At 37.3% G+C, this 20,664-nt stretch overlaps 2 protein-coding genes across 2 annotated transcripts; both read left to right on the plus strand.

The window, feature by feature from the left end:
• The first annotated feature begins 1,197 nt into the window (after positions 1-1,197).
• Positions 1,198-8,845, plus strand: LOC142607912 (uncharacterized). The gene is made up of 8 exons (XM_075779581.1): positions 1,198-1,515; positions 3,476-3,976; positions 4,347-4,509; positions 4,899-5,193; positions 6,607-6,679; positions 6,759-6,849; positions 7,203-7,282; positions 8,375-8,845. The coding sequence occupies exons 1-8, from the start codon at positions 1,429-1,431 to the stop codon at positions 8,630-8,632; spliced, it is 1,548 nt and encodes a 515-aa protein (XP_075635696.1). The 5' UTR covers positions 1,198-1,428; the 3' UTR covers positions 8,633-8,845.
• A 2,173-nt stretch (positions 8,846-11,018) lies between these two features.
• LOC142607112 (uncharacterized) lies at positions 11,019-14,392 on the plus strand. The gene is made up of 6 exons (XM_075778535.1): positions 11,019-11,142; positions 11,881-11,959; positions 12,164-12,401; positions 12,918-13,093; positions 13,240-13,531; positions 14,127-14,392. The coding sequence occupies exons 1-6, from the start codon at positions 11,119-11,121 to the stop codon at positions 14,191-14,193; spliced, it is 876 nt and encodes a 291-aa protein (XP_075634650.1). The 5' UTR covers positions 11,019-11,118; the 3' UTR covers positions 14,194-14,392.
• Positions 14,393-20,664: the final 6,272 nt, after the last annotated feature.

A 20,664-nucleotide genomic window follows, 5' to 3' on the forward strand; every position in this document is an offset into this window, starting at 1 on the left:
AATTAACTATTCAAACGTTTAGCCTTTCATTGGTTCAATATTAGGGGGTCCAACCAAATTGTGGGCCCAAATTACTTGCCCAAACCATTTGAGCCAACTCAACTGATCTCCAGAAACTGATACTGGTAGGTCGGTTGGTGGGTTGTTGTATGAAAACCAACCAATTCAACTTGTCTCCACCATTAAATCTCGTCGTTCTCCGCTTGTACAAGCCTTTTTCCAAGTTATATATGGGTAGATTTGGTTAGATCTAGTTAATATCTTGATAGATGTAGCGAGAAATCTAGCCAGTTTTGGCTTAATCTCTCTTCTTCGACTCCGATAGACAACAAACCACTACCTGAAAAGACCTAACTTGCCTGATTCAACCCCTCTTTCTAGACGGTGGTGGGTCCAGATCTTGGAAACCCAAAGTGATCAAGTCTAGTTCGAGTTGGGTATAAACCTGACCCATACTGACCTATGGACATCTTTACTTCAATGTGTCACTGTATGCATGATTTGGCAAATGCTAAAAATTACTACAACAACAAATCATGTGTAACCGTTTTGTGCTATATATGCTTGAGAGACAGCTTCAACAACATACAAATGGCGTGTGTAATTAACTATTCTTTTTAGCTGAATGTGTAATTAACTATGCAAACGTTTACAAATAAATATTCAATATATTAAGACCATATATACTATGAGTAATAGTTTATGCACAATAATTATTATCAAAAAAAAGTTTATACACAATAATTTTTACAAAAATAAGTTAATAACTTGCTGTTGCTTTTAGACCAACGCTAGCAATTGTGATAGTTGCAATGCATTTGCGAGAGTGAGATATATTAAAAATGTAGCGGGTATATATACTATATAGTCAATGTCCTTAAAATAACATTTTCCCTGGAGCTGTTGCGTGGAGCAGTAGTTATTGGCGGTTGTATTACTATTTGCTGAGTTGAGGGTTCGTTTTATCGTGAGAAATTGGGATGACATAGTCAACAGAGTCAAAGATAGAAAAAAGAAGAAAAATATCAAATAAGGCAGTGATGAATCACATGGTGTGTTTAGTGTTGAAATTTCGAGTCCGCGCGCACTGGTGTCTGGGAATTAAGTGGGGAGTGGCACTGCTTGCTAGTAGGCCAGACTTCCCACCACCTTTTGCCATAAATGTGTGACACCCACTTTCTCATTTCTCTTCCCCACATCTCAAGGAACTACTGTTTCTTCTCTCTCTCTCTCTCTCTTTCTGTGTGTCTTGGAGTGGTACTTACTAAAACAAAACTTCATTGTGCTTGAGGGGGGAGTTGGGATACGCTTTTTTGTTTCTTTGCACTGTTTATATAATCTTGTCTGGTACAAGGTTTGGTGGGCATTTGGGATTTGGGGTAGTGGGGTTTGTTTTGTTGGCAGTGTTCTTAGCTTTTTTATGACAAAATGGGAACAGAGGACCAGAAGCCTGTAGCTGAGGAAGGCCATGCCGTTGGTTCATGTGAAGCGACAATTGTTATCCCAGTTCACAAGGTACTTCCTTTCTTCGTTTCTGCTATGCTTTTGTGTGTGTTTCACTATTTCTTTAAAATCTTCCTTTCCCAATATGCAGCAGAGGAGTCCTTCCATGTGAAACTTTCTACCTTATTATCTGCGAGCCAAAATTTAAAAGTTTTGGATGAATATTATCATTGTTTGCCTTAAAGTTTTGATTTTGATTTTTCTTCAAGATTCAACTATTTGTGTTTTGGGGAATATCATTTCCTGATAATGAACTGTTTCTCTTCAATTTCTGATGTTAGAATTTTGGTTGTCACACACTACATATGTGAACTACTACTACGGAATCCAATTCAGTTAACTGCAGATATGGAACTTAGTTTAAGCAGGTGTCTGGTTATTTATATTTTCTCTTAAAGGCAATCGAATTTTGCACTAATAATGGTATGATATGCAGTGTGTATAATTAACACACTAAACCCATGGTTGGAAATTTGAAATCCTGCTCCAGATTAGCAAAGTTCAAATAAGAAAAGATCCATCAAAACCAGCTGATCATGTCGAAATTAACTAACATATACCTCCCAGTGCTCCCACCTCCAAAGTTTAATCTTTTGTTCAGAAATTTTTTTTAGAGAAAAAGAAGAAGAAGAAGTTTAAGGGATATAAATCCTTTTTTCTTATAATAGAAAACAATAAAACAAATAGCTAATTGCAGCTATAAGGGCGACAGGACCAAAAACTGTACATATAAGTGTAGAAATCAAGTGCTCTGGCCTCAGCGGTTACCGTTTTACCACTTTAATATAAGCCCACTAGCACGTTTTCATTTGTTAAAATAAACTTTTGCTTGCTTGTAAAAATATCTATGCACTAATATATCTTTCAAATTAGTAAGGCCTTTTTATTTTAGACTGATTTCACACATTAGTTGATCATTTTCCGGTTTCAGCTAAGTCAAGAAGAATAAGGTAGTTGAATGATGATGAGATTATTTGCTGTGGACCATGGAAGGTCAACCAGGAAAATGCTATCTTGTGCAGTGAATACATTGCCATTTTTTGATGATGGCAGAATTCATTCTGTTGCTAGCCAACCTCTGGCAATTTTTTATTTTCACTGTATTTGCAGCTCGAAAAGTTTGTTTAAATATAAAAAAGTGCTGCATGTGATTGTTGATAAGTGACTTAAACTTAAGTGGCTATAGGTTTGGGACTTTTATTGGTAATGTTACTAAGTGGGTGTTTTGATGCCCTATGGAGATGAAATCAATCCATTGGGTTTTTAATGGAATTCAATAAATTTATTCCTTTAAAATGTGCGTGATCCCCTTTTCCTTTCCTAAAAAAAAAATTATTTATTTATTATTATTATTATTTTTTAATAGAGGATTTTGAAGAACTATTAGGCTTCTAAATTTATGTTCCTTTTAAAATATTATATATATATATATATATATTTATATTTGTACTCATATCTTAAGATGAGGGAGAATCACCTAAGATAGTTTTCCTGTGCAACAGAGACTAATTAATGCACTAGTGAGAAAGTGTGATTTACAACAAGTGGATGGAGTAGAGGTAGCGAAGGATATGCGAAATAGGGAATCAACATAGAGTATGATTGGATAGAATGAGAAGAAGAATTCATGTGGTCATTCTTGATTAGTTGATGAGGATCCATAGCTGATATCATTTAATTTCCTTTACTACTTGATAGTGGAGTTGAGAATATATGTATTTATATAATTTCAATGAATTCTGGCATATTTTTAGGTGATTGTCTATTAAGGCTTTGTAGGGTAGCTAGTTAAGTGAGTTTAGTGAAATCAACATGTTAACTGAAATCCCTACAAAGCTTTAAAAGACCAGCAATCTAAAATATCCCAAAAAATTAGTTTTCTTCTTTGCTAGGTTGTTAAGAGCAAGTAAAAACTTATTTCACTTTATATGCCCATCATGAACATTTCCAATCTCTCCTTGTTCTATTTCAGGCTGAAGACTCAATGGGAATAACTGAAGAAACCCCACATGTTCATCATTGGAAGAGGCGAAATCTCTTCCTAGAGATACCCTCCAGAACATCAGGAGAGCCCTCTCAGGATTTTGTTGGAATAAAGATATCCTCAACACCAACTCCCACTCCCAAGAAAGTTAATTTTCTGCCAACACCTGGTTATTCTGATGAAAGAATTACTGGGTCTCCAGGGCCCTCCTCAACTAGAGGCAAATCATCCATAAGAAATCTTTTACCAAAATTAAGCTTCATGTATCGAACTTCCTCAGATGTTGAGAAGGCCACCAACCTAGCTTCTGAAGCTTCATCTACAGGGGCACAAGAAAAGCCTTCGATCTCAAGGTCATATTCTCTTACAAAAATTTTCACTCCTAGGGTGAAGAGAACATCATCACTACCTGTAACTCCAATTGCACATTCAAACTTGGAATCTGTGCATATTGGAAGCGTAGGTGGAGCTGGACCTATAAATTCGAGTGTAAGTTTTTCATGATTAGTGTCTTCGGAATGCTTAATCTAGTTGATTGATCAGACTTCTATGAACCAACACATGGTACTAAACATTAGGGGCACAGCTTCTCTGGACATGTAGTAAATTTCTTTGTTTGCAATGCTTAGGGACAAGGAAATTAATTTATAGTTAAATATTTTCAATGTGGCATATGCACTGAGCAGGCATTACAAGAATAAGTCAATCACATCCGAAGTTGCCTGTGCTAACTTTGAGTTAGCTTTCCCTTTCTTTTTCCAACACTTAAGATTTTATATTTTTTGAAGTCTTAACATCATGGTGACATTCGTACAAGGATCTTAGCATCCATAGCTTTATTTTTTATTTCCATTTGCAGAGAAAAGGAGTACGAGTGCAGATATCTCGCTCTCTTTCAGTCCCTATAAACAACAAAGAGAGAAGCATTAGGAGGATGGATTCATTTTTCCGTGTAATTCCTTCTACACCTCGAGTGAAGGATGTAGATGCAATGTCAAATACTTCTCCCACCAAGGATGCTGGTAGTTTCATTGTGTTAATTTTTTTGAGCACTCATGATTGCATTCATGAATATCAGAATTTAATTGGATTTTATGTTTGATAGCTCTAATTTATATGATAGAAAATAAATTGAGAAATCAAAATGGGACAAGTTCTTAAAAACAAGGCCTAGTTTTTCCTCATTTTTTCTTAAAAATGGGACAAGTTCACTATTCACTAACTTACAGCTTATGGTGTATATGCATAATATTGCTGATTTTCAAGAGGCGTATAGAAATATTCTATCTTCTCCTCCTTTTCAATGGTTTTTTAACTGAATGCTATTATTTTAAAATTTTCATTGTTTGCATATTATAAAATCTGTTCCTTGAAGTTATCAGCGGATATCTTATTGTAATCTCATGGTCAGATAACAATGATGATGATGGTGAAGACATAGCTGAAGAAGAGGCTGTCTGTAGAATTTGTCTGGTTGAACTGTGTGAAGGAGGTGAGACTCTCAAGATGGAGTGCAGCTGCAAAGGTGAACTTGCTCTCGCCCACCAAGAATGTGCTGTAAAATGGTTCAGCATCAAGGGTAACAAGACCTGTGATGTGTGCAAGCAAGATGTTCGGAATTTACCTGTCACTCTTTTACGTATTCAAAGTATGCGAACTCGAAATACAGGAGCAAGTAGAGCACTAGAAGATGCTACTGGATACAGGTAAGTGAATATAATTTAACTCCTGAACTTGTAACTGTGCTTCATTGATTGCTTATTGCTAAGAAAATATGGGAGATCAAGATAAAATATGGAATCCTGTGGAAGCCACACCTAACCCCAATTTGTTCTAAAATCTAAGGAGCCAGCCAGCCAAGTTATTAGAGTCCCTTAAATATTTCAAAATGTCTATGGCCTGTTTCTTTTATTTCTCTTATTCTTCTCAGAGCACTGTAGGCTCTCTTATTGTGCCTCATTGTTACGGGTTTATGTCTTGAGTATTGGATTGTTTTGTGAGTGGTGCATTAATTTTCTGAACTATTTTCTTCTTACTTTTATCCAGTTTAGTTAAGAGAAACAATAAGAGTAAGGTTTGCTTCAAAGGAAACCTAAACCTTCAACTTGAACTAGCTAACAATTGTAATTTGGGAATTCATGACTTCCTTTAATGGCTCATTTCTGGCCACTGATGGGCCTATGTAAGACTCTTGTCCCAACAATGCTGTTGTACTGGTAAATTATTGCATAATTAAAACAAGATATAATCCTCATTTAGCTAGCCTCTTTGCTCACCAGAAGAGTTTTTAGTTTTTCCACCCTTTTTTGAATTCAGTACATCTTTTCCAGTTGTGCAGGTGGTATCCTGTATATTCCTTTTAAAAATCCTCTATAAGAACCATGCAACTAAAATTGGGTATAGTTGATTAATTTAATCTCTCTAGACACCCATCTCTGGATCCTGTAGTAATACTGTATAAAATCGAATTTGGTCCATAACATCTAAGTTGGCTTTTCTGTTCGAATGTATTCAAAACAACCCACTTTTCAGATGATCCAATAGAAGAGTGGGATTATAACGATATCTAGTTACTTGATTCTCTATTTCTATTTAAAATCATCCATAAGAAAAGCATTTTGCTTCCACTTAGCTGAGGAAATGTTTATGGCCATTGAAGCCTTTGTCTCAACACCATACCAGTCCCTCAGGTTTGAGTTCTACCTTTTCTCTGCCTCAGGCCATATCCAGACATTGGGGCCAAGGACATAATTCATCATTTATCCTACATTAATTTAGTATTGAACTTGCACACTGACTTGAGATTCATGAATCTCAAGCTATTAACTTTCTGTTGAAACTTCTCGAGGCTTGAGCAATGTAAGCCTCTTATCCACTATCAAGTTTCTGATTTTTGTTGAGATAAGATGCAGTCATCCATTATTACTATCTCTTGAACACTTCATTTCCATGATTCTTCTATTCTTAAATGTATTATAACTTTGAGGAAAATCATGAGTACTTTGAGTTTTGCCCAGTATAAAATCCAATCAAATTTCAATATTGTCCAAGTTTTTCTTATTGTATTATAATCTCTATAATGAAATAGTCATGAATTTTATTACTTAAAATTTTGTTAGGGTTTGGCAGGAGGTACCAGTGCTCGTCATTATCGGCATGCTGGCCTACTTTTGTTTCCTTGAGCAGCTCCTGGTAATATTAGCAGTTTCACGTCGAGATCTATCAAATTTTGCTGTTATACATCCTTGGTAATGTATCTGTTTGTGTGCAGGTTGGGAATATGGGTACTGGTGCAATCGCTATATCGCTTCCATTTTCCTGTGTGCTAGGTCTACTCTCATCCATGACCTCATCAACCATGGGTACGCTATCAAAGATCCTTAATGAATAAGAAATAATGTAAAGATTGATGAATCTTTTGTAGGGATATTATCTGAGGAACTATTTGTTGCAAATTGGACGTGTGGACCAGTGGAATACCGAATACATTAAGAAACAAGATTAATTAGAAGACACAGACACACCCAAGGCAACTGTAATCAATAATTCCATAATAAACATCAAAAACATCAAACCTTTGATTAAGTGTAAAATGTCCTAGTAAATGTTGGTGCAATAATGACTGTGAATGGCACTCACCTATGAAATTATGTTGGACCAATTGTCTGTTCCTTACGATTTTACTAACCCTCACCTTTTGAACCCTTGTATTCAGTGAAGAGAAGATTTGTCTGGGTCTATGCATCGGTTCAGTTTGCTCTGGTTGTTCTCTTTGCACATATATTTTACTCTGTGGTAAGAGCCTTTCTTCTTCTTATATTTTCATTGCTTGCTTAGTTGCTTGGAACTACAATAGAGCTAATTGATCCAAGAAATCTAGGGTTATGGTTCAGTAATTATCTATGAAGCACAGACACTTCATTTAGGGTGTCGTACCTGTGTCGGACACGAGACATGCCTGAGAAACTTCTGCATGCGTGCCCCAGTCATGTCCTTTTAAAAAAAATAAATTGTGAGACATGGGAACAAGAGGAATCAAATTACCCTATCACAAAACAAATAGAACATCCATGCTCTAATAGTAACAGTGAGTTTGGAAATTAATAAATATTCTTATTCTTGGTTTGTATTCTAATTTCTAAACGCCCTTTAACAGTCATGAATTCACTTTATTATCCATTATTGCTCTTAAATTGATATTATTTAACATTATATGAAAAATAAATGCTTGAAAATATATAGAAAATAAAAATATATTTAATAAGTCTTTAATAGAAGTGTCCCGCAATACCCATGTCTTATTTTTTCAAAAAATGTTGTCACCTTGTTGTACCTGTACCCATACTCTGTTCATACTTCCTAGGTGATTATCTTGAAGGAGGGCTTATATGACCCGGTAACCTTTTGGACATCATGGTTCATGAATCAAGTTTACATATATAGGATTGAATAAAAGATTTTACAAATCTTAGTTTGAACTTTGTATCTACTATATTTTTATGGGTGGAACTTTGGTCATGGTCCCAATATAAGAGTCATATCCTGATTGAGGTAGGCAAATCATTTTCCCTTGAAATATAGTTTGAATTAATAGTATCCATCACCAGATCTACAAATGGCTCTTTTCCAGTTTGTGAATCTTCAGATCCCAGATGAGCTAACCAAGCATGCCATGGGTCAAAAGATGGGTGCTTCAGCCAATATGTTACACTTTTGTAGCTCTTTTTTTTTAGTAACTGTAGCATCGCTTTTTCACTTTGATTTAGCACAGTAGATTAGTCATGGGAGACTGATGTATGATTAGAACAGCAATGAATTGCACTTTCCAAGTAAAACAAATCTAATACAAATTTGTATGTATTGCTTGCATTGATTTGTGGACTACAGGTATCTTTGCAAGCAGTCCTGTCGATTCTGCTAGCAACATTTGCTGGTTTTGGTGTCGCAATGAGTGGAAGTTCCATCCTTGTCGAGTTTTTTAGATTGCGAAGAAGATGGCAGGTCCAGTTAGAGCAGCGTAATGGTTCACAAGTGATGACTCGACCAGGCCAATTCCCTAGATCGTTAAACTCACCACGGATAGTCCCCCCTGAACGCCGCCACCAAACTGAAGTTCAAAATTCAGAAACTTTTAGTGGGGTTTGAAAAAATATCTCATTGGGGGTTAATATTACATGGCTTAGCTAGCTGCAATGGTTCCAGCTGATTTTGTTATTCCTGAGTTGAGGCATTTGATGACTTGTAGAAATGGGAATCTCACACATATCTTAATCTGCTTAAGTTATAACACAACGACGTGTTTGTACAGGCTTCTGATGGTAGTAATAGAATGAATCCAATATGTATTTTGCTGCTGCAGTTTATTTGGGTACATTTGCAGATTCCAGAAGTTTTGAGCTTGTATTTTTGGTGGTGGTATTCAGTGTTTCAGATACATCACACTCACAACATGAGTGTGATGATGCATGCATCCAAAATATTAGGTACTTTTTCCATATTGTAGAAGATTTTGTATTCAATGTGTTATAACACTAGCACGGATTTTGAGCTAAGGAATTATAGCATGTTCTTTATCCCGAAGATACCATAGTGTTAAGAAGGGTGCACAAGATATCATGGGTTCAAATCTCTCAACTTCCAATTCGTATTATTTTTAAAAAAAAAAAAATCCCAGAGACAAGTACAATACAAATTAGTCCTTGCTGGACAAGTCACAAATCCTATTTCAATATAGAACTGTGAGGCGTGTGTGGTGAATTCGCAATGACTGGCCGAACGCCAAGTGTTGGAAAAGATTTTAGAAATGAAGATGGATTGAATAATGCCTCCACGGACAATAGACGTGTCGGCCTGCTTCTTCTTCTTCTTTTTTTTTTTTTTTTTTTTTGGTGGGATTTTTTGTATATTATTGCAAAAATATAACTCCACAATATTCGCCTAGAATTTCATTGTAGATTGAAACAAATTATAGAATTATAGTTAGGTGATTGAATTCATTATTTTCTAACAGCTTAAGTTATTGGAAAAATTGGTAATTTGTTATGATATTAGAGTAGGAGGTTCTATGTCCTTCGAGCTTAAGTTTTTTGAACAATTGGTGATTTATCGTGTCGAAATCTAAAATAAAGTGAAATATTGTAGAGAATTGAGAAAGAACATTAATTAGGGTTTTAGACCCTAGTTGTGTTAATTTTGAGAAAGAGTACTGTTAGAGTTATGCCAGGGAATTATTTTATTTTATTTTTTGTATTTAGCTTTATTTTTTTAAATATTTTAGATAGTTGTCATGTTTGCAAACTATGTAGCAAACTAGTATTTTGAGGCTCTAAAACTCGAGTTCAAAGATGGAACTCAAGTCCATAAGATTCACATGTTCTATTCTTCTTCTTCGTCCTTTGATCTTCCTCCGTGGGTTGGATTCTTCAGATCTTTAGATTCTTCGAGTTGGGTTCTTTAGATGTTTAGATTCTTCGTGGGTTGGGTTCTTTAGATCTTCTTCTTCTTTCTCCTCAGATCTCCATGAGAACTCGAGCCTCCAAAGCTCGAGATGTTACTTTCTTAAATGTTTTCAAAACCTTGCCCACTAACGAAATAATTTCTATAATCACGCTAGAGAGCAAATATCCCCTTATGGTAGGTACTGTAGCTTCAGATTTCACCCACCCATTAATCTTCAAATCTACTTAAAACTCTCCAGAATGGTGAAATTGAGGGAAATGTGATTACAAAACTCTAGCCATACAGATGGAGTCTTTACTCCTTAAGAAAACCTCTCTCGGAACAACTTATAATGTCCTTTTTTTATCCCTACAAGTAGGACACAAATTGGGCTTAAAATAGACAAGTTATTAGGTCTTTTGCATTGTTGATTTGCGCAAACTCCACCTATCGAATCGAGATGGGATCAATGCTAGAGTCCATACCGAAACATCGCTTTCAAGGCTTGACCGATTGAGGTGGTATGAGATCGGAGTTGAGCTTTCTATTTACAAGGCAAAAACCTATATTTTCTTAAACACTTTTCATTTCTTCAACTTGATTTTCAATTATCACTTTAAGACACAACAAAACTCACACTTTGACAGCTAAAACAAATAAACCTAACAACTAGAAGCAAGAGAGGAAGAGAGAGAACACACATGAGTTATGCAGTTCGCCTTGACGACCTACGTCCACGGGCTAAAGCCCATCGACAACTACAACTTGATCTTAGCATTGTGTATTGTTACAATGACCTTAATAGGGTTTATATAGAAGCAGTAAGGCCTAAGATTACATGCCATAGGTTGAGAAATACAATTGGCCCCTCTTCCAATACATAAAAAGAAAACACCGTTATCAAATAGGGTGAAAGTTTTTGTGCTCTCTATTGCATTCAATTTTAACATAAGCCATATATATATGTCTTCCCATGCACGTGCATATGGAAGTTTTTTTTTCCTTGAAGTTATAACACATGTTTTTTCTTTTTACTAGGAATTTAGCTTACCTTTAGTTTTTTTTTTTTAAGGAATCCCCAGTATAAGTAAACTCTTGACTCTGACTATGTTACTACAGAGTGGCTACTTACAGAAAGAAAGAGAAATAGTCAACGCAGAAGATTGCGGAGTTGCGTACTCACTCCACATTCAATGGAATACCGAATACCCAATACGATGAGGTGGCGTTTGGTACGGGGTAATGTTTTAGGATTCCCAGGAATGTTTAAAGATTCCCATGTTTGGTTGCAAATTACGCTAGAATCGAATCTTGAGGAATCCTTAAACCCCTCTCGTAGGAATGTGGATTCCCTTTAAAACGAGTGGGAATCCATTCCCAAACTTAAAAGAAATTGTATTTTTTATAAATTGACAATTTTAACCCTTTTTCCTTATCATTTAAGCAATTAAGATAAACTATAAAACAAATTATCAATATCTTCTCTCTTGTCTTTATCTTTTCCCGCCAAAACAACATAAACAGGATAAATAACTCTGCTAATAGTTATTTTTGTATTATTCTTGTCATTTTGAAACGTTAGATCACAGTTTTAATGAATGTGTTACTAATTGATAGTTTATATAATGTTTTTTATCTATCTATTTAGAGTAAGATATTTTTTTAAAGGACTAATTAATAGTTTATATATATTTTTTCATTATTTATTTAAAGGAAGATTTTTTTTTAATGGGCTTGGTACTTCACATTCAAATCTAAGGACAAAATGGGAAAAACAAATAATTCATTTAAGATTCCTAGGAATACACCAAACATTATCATCTCACATTCCTGGGAATCTTCCAATAAAACCAAACATAGGAATAGCTACATTCCTAGGAATGTGATTCCTAGGAATCACATTCCTGAGAATCTAGATGCCAGGAGTAATGTGGATTCCCCGTACCAAACGCCACATGAATGTTCCAACAACAGCACAAAGATTACGTCTTCTCAATGCTCGTGCCTTTCACTTACTCTCTCTCCCTCTCCGAGGTCACTGACTCTCACTCTCTCTTAACATTATTACTACTCTGTTTAATTGTTAAGAAAAAGAAAAAAAAAAAAAGAAAAAGCAACCTCCTTTTGAGTCTTTCTTTCTTTTTTTGTACTTGCTTTCTGTATCTGCATATGAGAAACCTACTACAAGTTGTGGCCCAGCAACAAAAACTATGGAACTTATTAAGCTGTGTTTTCCAGGTTCTTCCAAGTTTGGCTCACATGTGCCAATATTGTGTCATAGTAGGAGAGTGAGAGTGGGGTTGTCGAATAAAATGGCTCTGAGTTTGGAAAACTGCGATGTGGGTGTTGAAAATAAGCTGGGGGTGGTTCGCCCTGCCACTGAAGATTGCGCTAAGGAGGCAATTCAAGCACTTAAAGCTGAGAAGGTTATTGTAGTGCCTACCGATACAATTTACGGGTTCGCTTGTGATGCCTGGTATGCGTTTTGATAGATTGCCTATCACCTGTTTGTTGAAAATCCTCAATGCATTAGTATTGCTTTATGATTTCTTGTCTTTGAGTTTTAAGAATAGGTTAAACTTGGTAGGTGTATTCTGAAATTTCATGGTGGTTGTGTTGCCTATAGACATAAAAGATGTGATATCCTGGATAATCAGGATTGGATTGGATGAATGTGTTGTGCAGACGTGTGCTGAGTAGCCCCAAATGTAACTCGATTAGTCCTTTTTAGGGTATAGGGCCGTATAGGGCAGATGTAACTAGCGCTTTCTCAAGTCGTGACAAAAGACGTTTTAACTTTTAAGAATGATTTTATATAGTATAGGACTCTCAGTCCATCAAGCCTCATCTTATTTTGGTTTTTTAATCATTGAGTTTAAAAGTAAGACTCATTTTACTGCTCAGTTTTGGAAAATAGTGCAGTCTCAATTCTGTAAATGAATTTGTCACTTTGGAAGATTTATATTAATGCTTTATTTCTTGTGGTCTGCAGTTCTATGGAAGCAGTGAATCGGATTTACAAGATTAAAGGACGTGAACATACACGCCCTTTGGCAATATGTGTTGGGGATGTATCAGATATAATGCGCTTTGCTGTCACGGACTATTTGCCTCAGGGCTTGCTTGATTCTCTACTGCCAGGGCCTGTTACTGTTGTATTAAGGCGAGGTTTGTGACTCAGACATCTGTCTACACAGAAAAAGGAAGAGATTATAGTGCTTAGGATCTGTTGTTGAATAATTCTCTTTGTACTTACAGCTGTTAATTGTTGAACTATGATGTAGTCTGAGTGTAGGTATTTGAATCTTTTACAGGAGAGTCAAGTATTCTTGAGAAGTCTTTGAACCCAGGATTGGATAGCATAGGAGTCCGAGTGCCTGACTGTAACTTTATCAGGGCTATTGCTCGTGGTTTGGGAAGTGCACTGGCCCTTACCAGTGCAAATCTGAGTGGGCAGCCAAGTAGTGTCTGCATCAAAGATTTTGAGAACCTGTGGCAACACTGTGCTTTTGTTTATGATGGTGGTGTGCTTCCATCTGGTCGAGCAGGCTCAACAATTGTGGACCTCACCAGGCTAGGAAAGTACAAGATTATTAGACCTGGAAGGTAAGAGTTGGTAGTATATTACTATATTGTGAATTGAAGAGAAGGAGGAAAAATAAATATTATAACCATAGCTTTTGAATGTTTTGAATAAAGTCATGATAATCATTGTTTAGTAGAAGCAGTCTGTTGATTGTTACATATGCCTTTCATAATTTCAAGAATGCATTCTGCAAACATTGCATTAATTATTTTAAATAGGTTAAAAGATAGTAATATTAAAAAGGATTTTTTTCTTTAAATTTTAAATTTGATGCTTTCTGGTATGAGTATAGTGAAAGTATATTGCCCTATGCTCAAAAACCAAGAATAAAACAAAAAATTGTTTAAGCGATTCTGAAATTCAAGTTTCATTTGTTAAGCAATCACGCACACTTTGAAGATTATAACGGGATATGTATGAATTAATTCTCATCGATCTATCTATAAATACAAATATATTCTTTTGTTTTTGCACTTGGAATTTGCTGTTTCTGCAGAACTATAGACTTTTGTATGATTGACAGGAATGCTTAATTTAAAGTTCTATTTTCATGTAAATCCTACTAGTGCTAATAAGCCCATGAATATTTACTCTGCTATATTTTGCCTTGTACAGTGCAAAGGAAGAGACTATTGCAATTCTTGAAAGACATTCTCTACTAGAAGAAGCAACAGCTACTTGAGGAAGTGACGAACAATATTCAGGGACTTGGTGTTTTATTACAGAGGCAGGAACCAGGAAAAGTTCTACTTGGGTGTGCGAGAAATTGTGTGAGTCCACATCATTGTATTGTAGATTATTTAACCACTAGTCATATTCTTGAACTGCATTGGAAAGTTTCACTGAATTTTACCTCTTATCTAAATTCTGAATTATGGTAACGGCATTCACCCAAAAAAGAATTTATATTTTCATTGCCAATGAACCATTAAAATCATGTGTACATCTGATGAAACTGAAATCATATCCTTGTCTTTTGCATAGAATTTGAAAGGACATCAACCTTTTAACAGTGAGCTTAGTATAAATGGTGACCGCTCTCATCAATTCTTTATAGGTAAAGGAAATTCCTGTTGTCATTGGCATAAATGTAATTCATCATAAGCAAATCTTGAGGAAGAGAGTACCTGTGTCTGGACTTCATATAAATATCTTTGTTTAATGCCGGCAGGGAAGTACATCTGAAGATAACTCATCCTATAATCCTAAATATGTTCTTTTACCCCGCCCCTCCATTTTTGCCTGATTGTTTGCTTCAAAGTCAAATCTTAAACTGCCAAGAGGATGAGTCAGATTCCTCAGAGCCACAAGTGCTATTCAGATCAATATGTGATGCAGACCATGGCCATCAATCAACTTGCAGTCAAGATTATATTAGGGGCATTGTTAAGTCTCAGTGACTAGGCTTTTCTCCAAGGGATCATTGTGTTTTTGTGTTTTCTTATTCTGGTTACTGTGCTTATAAGTAGTTTCTTGATGTTGGTTTTTATGACTTTGTGGGTGGTTTATTATAGTAACTAGTCGCAGACCCATGTGATGTGTAGGAATAAATAATTATTTTTTTTAGCATTATAATGTATAATTTTTTCTCTAAAATTTGTTGAAGATATTTTTTCTCCCTAAAAATTAATCAATTTTTATTTGGTCTAGTTAGGTTTACTTTGGTCCCATTCGGTCCATTTTGGTCCTATCTGGTCCAATTATGTCTACTTCGGGCTAATTCGGTCCACTCAGTCCAATTCAGTCGATTTTGGTCCCCTCCAGTCTATTTTAGACTAATTGAGCCTTAAATTGATTTTTTTTTTTTCTTTTGTAAGTCGTCTTTTCAAGTTTAGCTCAAAAATTCATTTTTCTCTTAATTTTTGGGTTGAAAATGATTTATTATATTTGAGCTAAACTCTTTAGTTTTAAGCTAAAAAACATGAAGAAAATAGACGTTAGAAATTAGAAATATGAGTCCTAAAAATGCAATAAAATGATAAATATTTAAAAGTCTTATTCGGTTCACATTGGTTTTATTTGGTCCATTCTATCCCCTTCAGTTTAATTTGCTCCCATTCGGTCCATACAATCCTATTCGGTTCATTCGTCCTTATTCAATCCACTTTAATCATATTCAGTCCATTTGGTCCCCATTGACCCTATTCGGTTCACATTGGTCCTATTTTGTCCACTTCGGACCATTTTGTCCACTTCGGTCCTATTCAGTCCATTCTGTTCACTTTGGTCCTATTTTTGGTTCTATTCGGTTTATTCTGTCCATTTTGGTTCTATTTGTGATCCATTTTGGCCACTTTGGTCCACTTTAGTCATATTCGGGCCATTCAGTCCATTTTTTTCACTTTGGTCCTATTCGGTCCATGGTTCTATTCGGTTCATTTTGTCCACTTCGGTCCAATTTTGCTCTGTTTGGTCCATTCTATCCACTTTGGTTCTAATCTGTCCATTCATTCTTATTTGGTCGACTTTGGTCCTATCAGTTCCCTTCGGTCCTATTTGGTCCACCTTCTTCCTATTCCGTCCACTTTGTTCCATTTGGTCCAATTCAGTTTATTTGGACCACTACAGTCCATTTTGGTCCATTTCGATCCTTTTTTTGTGCACTTACATAATGGGAGAAGATATTTTTGGGTTGCAAGCAACTATTCTAAATCTAATTTATTAAAAATATATAAATTTCAAATCCGTAATATCTAAAATTTTATGCATAGCATTTATTGTTGCTACGCTTTTGTTGAGCCACATTAATGTAGTATTCAGTCTACTTTGATGACTAAATTTAAGTGAAAGTCTTTTATATATATATATATATATATATATATATATATACCCACAATTTTTCACCTCAGCACAATATTTAAAAAATAAAAAATAAACTATTATCATTATCATTTTTTAAAATAAAATTATTATTTTTTACTTCAAACTTAACAAGGAGTGAAATTCTATCTCTCTAACAAATCCAACTTAAACTCACTCTCTCAAACTTAAATTTAGCTGTGGCTTTAAAATTAGGTGCATTGGTTATTAAATTTCTACAATTTTTGGACTTTTGTGACTCAACAACGTTAATCTTACCTATCAAAAAATAAAATATATTCTAATAATAATGTTTTTTTTTTGTTGATAAAATTCTAATCTAATCATAATGCTACTAATACTAACGTCATTATTGGGATTCTATATTTTGATATTATAATATGATTTAAATTAGAATATTTAAATCGTAATCATCTAGAAATTTTTTTAGGGAGTGGTCATTAAAAAAATTGTTAAAAAAATGTAATAAAAAGATAACTAAAATAAATTTCTATCACAAAAAAAAAATAATAACTACTACTAACCTCATCACACGCGATGAGGTTTTTTTTTTTTTTTTAATGTGTGTGTTTAGTGTCTTAAATTTTCATTCATCCACTAATCTATATATAAAACTAAAGCCTTTAAAAAATGGCATAACCAAATAATTGTTTAGCCAATGATGGATTTCGCGCCACGGAATGGATCATCATCATTATCATTTGTTTTAAATAAAATTATTTTTGTTTAGTTCAAACTTAACAATGAGTGAAACTCAATCTTTGTAATAAGTCCAACTTAAATTCATACTCAAACGTTGATAATTTATCTTCAAATTTGCGAAATTAATCATGAACATTATAAAAGCAGTGCAAACTGTGGGGGGCAAAAAGATCCTGATGGGAACGTGGGCCTTTTGGGCCGTGTTAAGGAAGGCCGACCTGATCCTGGGTTTAGAAATTGTTAGTACTATGGGTCGGCCCATACGCCGAGGATCCGAGGATCCAGCCGAGGGTGACCTTATCCTCGGATGAACACCGAAGAACTCGGGATTTCATAGTAAAGATTAGGGGATGACATGATTAAGGCCAATGGTTAAAAGGGGGGAACCCTAGAACGCCCCAGAAGTACCGATGTTGAAGAAATGTCAAAGATAAAGGCTGCTACCTCCACATTAAAGACCCTGCACCTACCACCCTGGCCGCATTTATGGGGAAGTGACACCTAAACAGTAGAAGAGAAACTTCTGGTTACTATTCAAAGGCACTGAGAAGGGAAATATCTAGGCTAAGGGGGAGGTGGGGCAACACGTGTACAAAGTGTTCAAAAGAGGAGTATTTAAGGAGGAACCGGGAATAGAAAGGGGGACGGACTTTTTGTAACCTAAAAAGAAAGAAAAGATTAAGAAAGGGATATAATATAAGAACAGCTCTCGGCTTACGTCCGAGGAGGCCAATTTGCAATATTCCTTGTTGATTCCAAGTATTTGCAATCCTTAGTTTGTCATTTAATCCCCACATACTTCTAACCTGGGTTTCAAGCCCACACTCTACAAATTCATATTGTTTAAGGCTCATTGGGCCTGGGCCCATAACTGTTCTTGGGGCCAGGTGCACCTGTGCGCTTACAATTGGCGCCGTCTGTGGGGAATCTAGTCTAGAAGAGGTAGGGATATTATGGCAGGCTTAGGCTCTCACCATGCAGAGTCACAAGGATCACAACCGGAAGATCATTTCCAACGTCTTGAACATCGTAGGGATCGTGAGGGAAGCGTCCATACAGAATACCTGTGGGCTAGCCATACTCATGGAGGGGTAGCACTACCCATGATGAGGGTTCTAAATCCATGCAGGGAAATCAATCGTTTGAAGAGGAAGTTACGCCGCGCTAAACGTAAGGTTTCCCGTCCTCGTCTAGTTCTTCCTCGTAGAAGGATAGGACTTGCTTACAGCTCAAGGTCATGTTCCCCCACCCGCAACATCCTCCGGTGAGGAGGACGACCACCAACCCGCGGACGTAAGAAGTTTCGTTCTAGGGGCTTAGGCAACGATACCATGAGTAGGGCGTTGCACCAACTCTCTAAATCTCCGTTTTCACGGAGGATCGAGAAGGGAGGCTTCCCAGAGGTTCACCCAGCCCCACATTTACCATCTATAATGGCTCTGACCGATCCGTGGAGCACGTGAGTCACTTCAACTTCGCAGGATGGCAAGGCACTCTCACAACGAGACTTTGATGTGTAAAGTCTTCCCCTCTAGCTTGGGACTCGTGGCTATGAGATGGTTTAACGGTCTCAAATCAGGTTCTGTAGGCTCATTTGGGGAGATAACTAGGGCAATTGCTTCGCGATTCATTACGTGTAGCAGAGTCCCTCGGCCATTGGACTCGTTGCTATCCATGGCCATGAAGGAAGGGGAGACACTGAAAGCATACTCCGACCGATACTAGGAGATGTTTAATGAAATAGACGGCGACTTTGATGAGGTGGCGCTTAATACCTTCAAGGTGGGTCTCCCTACTGATCACGACCTAAGAAAGTCCTTGACGAAAAAGCCTGTCCGCAGCGTACGCCGTCTTATGGATCGTATTGATGAATATAAAAGGGCAGAGGAAGACCAAACAGCGGGGAAAAGGAAAGGAGAAGGTTATCCCACAGAGAGAAGCGGATTTCAGCTCCGAGACGATATCACAACAACAAGCCGAGGAGGGATTACTTCGGACAATCCGGCTCCTATAGCATCAGCCGTAAATACGTGTTCCGAGAACCGGTGCATACTCGCTTATTAGAAAAGGTTCGTAAGGAGCCCTTCTTCGATGGCCCGGCAAGATGGCGGGGACCTGCGAGAAGAAATCAAAACCTTTTCTCGGCCGCATCATCGGGATGTGGGTCACACTACCGAGAACCGGTTCGGACCCCGTGGAACCATCTGTAGAGCGCTCGTCGGTGAGGGAAAGTTAAAGCGCACTTGTGTGGAGCCCACCGGTGTCGGTCACCAAGTTGGTATAAACAACCGTAGGAACAGCCATCTCGGCCGCATTGGGAACAATTAATGTTATCTTCGCCGCACTCGGTAGGACCGCCTCGGGGTCCCACTAGGGTGATGGCGGTTTCCCATCCGCAAAGCCGAGGATGTAGGTAGCAGCCGAAGAGATTAAAGTGTACTTTACCCGTCTGGGTTTCTCCCGAGGAGGATAAAGTAGGGACTATCCAGCCCCATGACGATGCTCTTGTGGTTACCCTCGGGATAGGGAACTATGATGTGAGGAGGGTGATGATAGATCGGGGCGGCGGTGCAGATATCATGTACCCCGATCTATTTAAAGGGCTAAGATTGGAGTTGGAAGATTTAACCCCTTACGACTCCCCACTTATAAGCTTCGAAGGAAGGGGCGTTGTGCCGAAGGACAGATCCGTTTACCCGTTCAATCCGGCACAAACGGCCGAGGTAGATTTCATTGTGGTTGACGCGTACTCTCCATATACAGCCCATCCTCGCCGGGCCATGGCTGCACGCTTTGGGAGCCGGCTCTTCTACCTTACATTTTAAGGTGAAATTCCCCCGGGGGAGCATGTTGAGGAAATCCCTCAAGGGTAGTGGCAAGGCATATCGAGTGCAGGTTTTCGTCGGCCGGAAATTGAGTCATCAACCTTGCCCAACCGTAAGTCATAGCAATTACCTCCGGAGGCATCCGGAGCGATGACAGGAGATGAGGCTGTTTGTGAGGAGTTAGAGAAGTTTATAATAACGGACGATCCGCAGGTTCTTTCAAGTTGGCATACTTTTGCCACACCAAGAGAAGATGGAGTTGTTGAAGTTTCGAAGGATAATTTGGATGTCTTTGCGTGGGACCCCTATGAGGCTCCGTGCGTAGATCCGAACTTTATTTGTCATCGCTTAAACGTCAATCCCGCCATTGTTCCGAGGAGGCACCACCTCGGCGATCTTCCCGAGAACATTCTCGAGGCCGTGAAGGAAGAGGTTCTTAAACTCAAAAGGGCGGGGGCTATCAAAGAAGTTTTCTACCCCGAATGGTTGGCTCATACCGTTGTTGTTAAGAAGAAGAACGGCAAATGGAGAGTATGTGTGGACTTTTACCGATCCGAACAAGGCCTCGTCCTAAAGATTCGTTCCCAATGCCACGATTGATCAACCGGTAGATGCTACCGTTGGACATCCTCGACGAGTTTCTTGGACGCCTTCCGTAGTTACCACCAAATTCCCTTGGCGCTAGAGGATCGGGAGAAGATCGCTTTCATTACTCCAACCGGAACTATCATTATAAGGTTATGCCATTTGGATTACAAAATGCCGGGGCACTTATCAAAGAATGATGACCCGAATGTTTGAACAAA

The sequence above is a fragment of the Castanea sativa genome, chromosome 8, assembly GCF_040712315.1.
Source record: "Castanea sativa cultivar Marrone di Chiusa Pesio chromosome 8, ASM4071231v1".
NCBI lineage: Eukaryota > Viridiplantae > Streptophyta > Magnoliopsida > Fagales > Fagaceae > Castanea > Castanea sativa.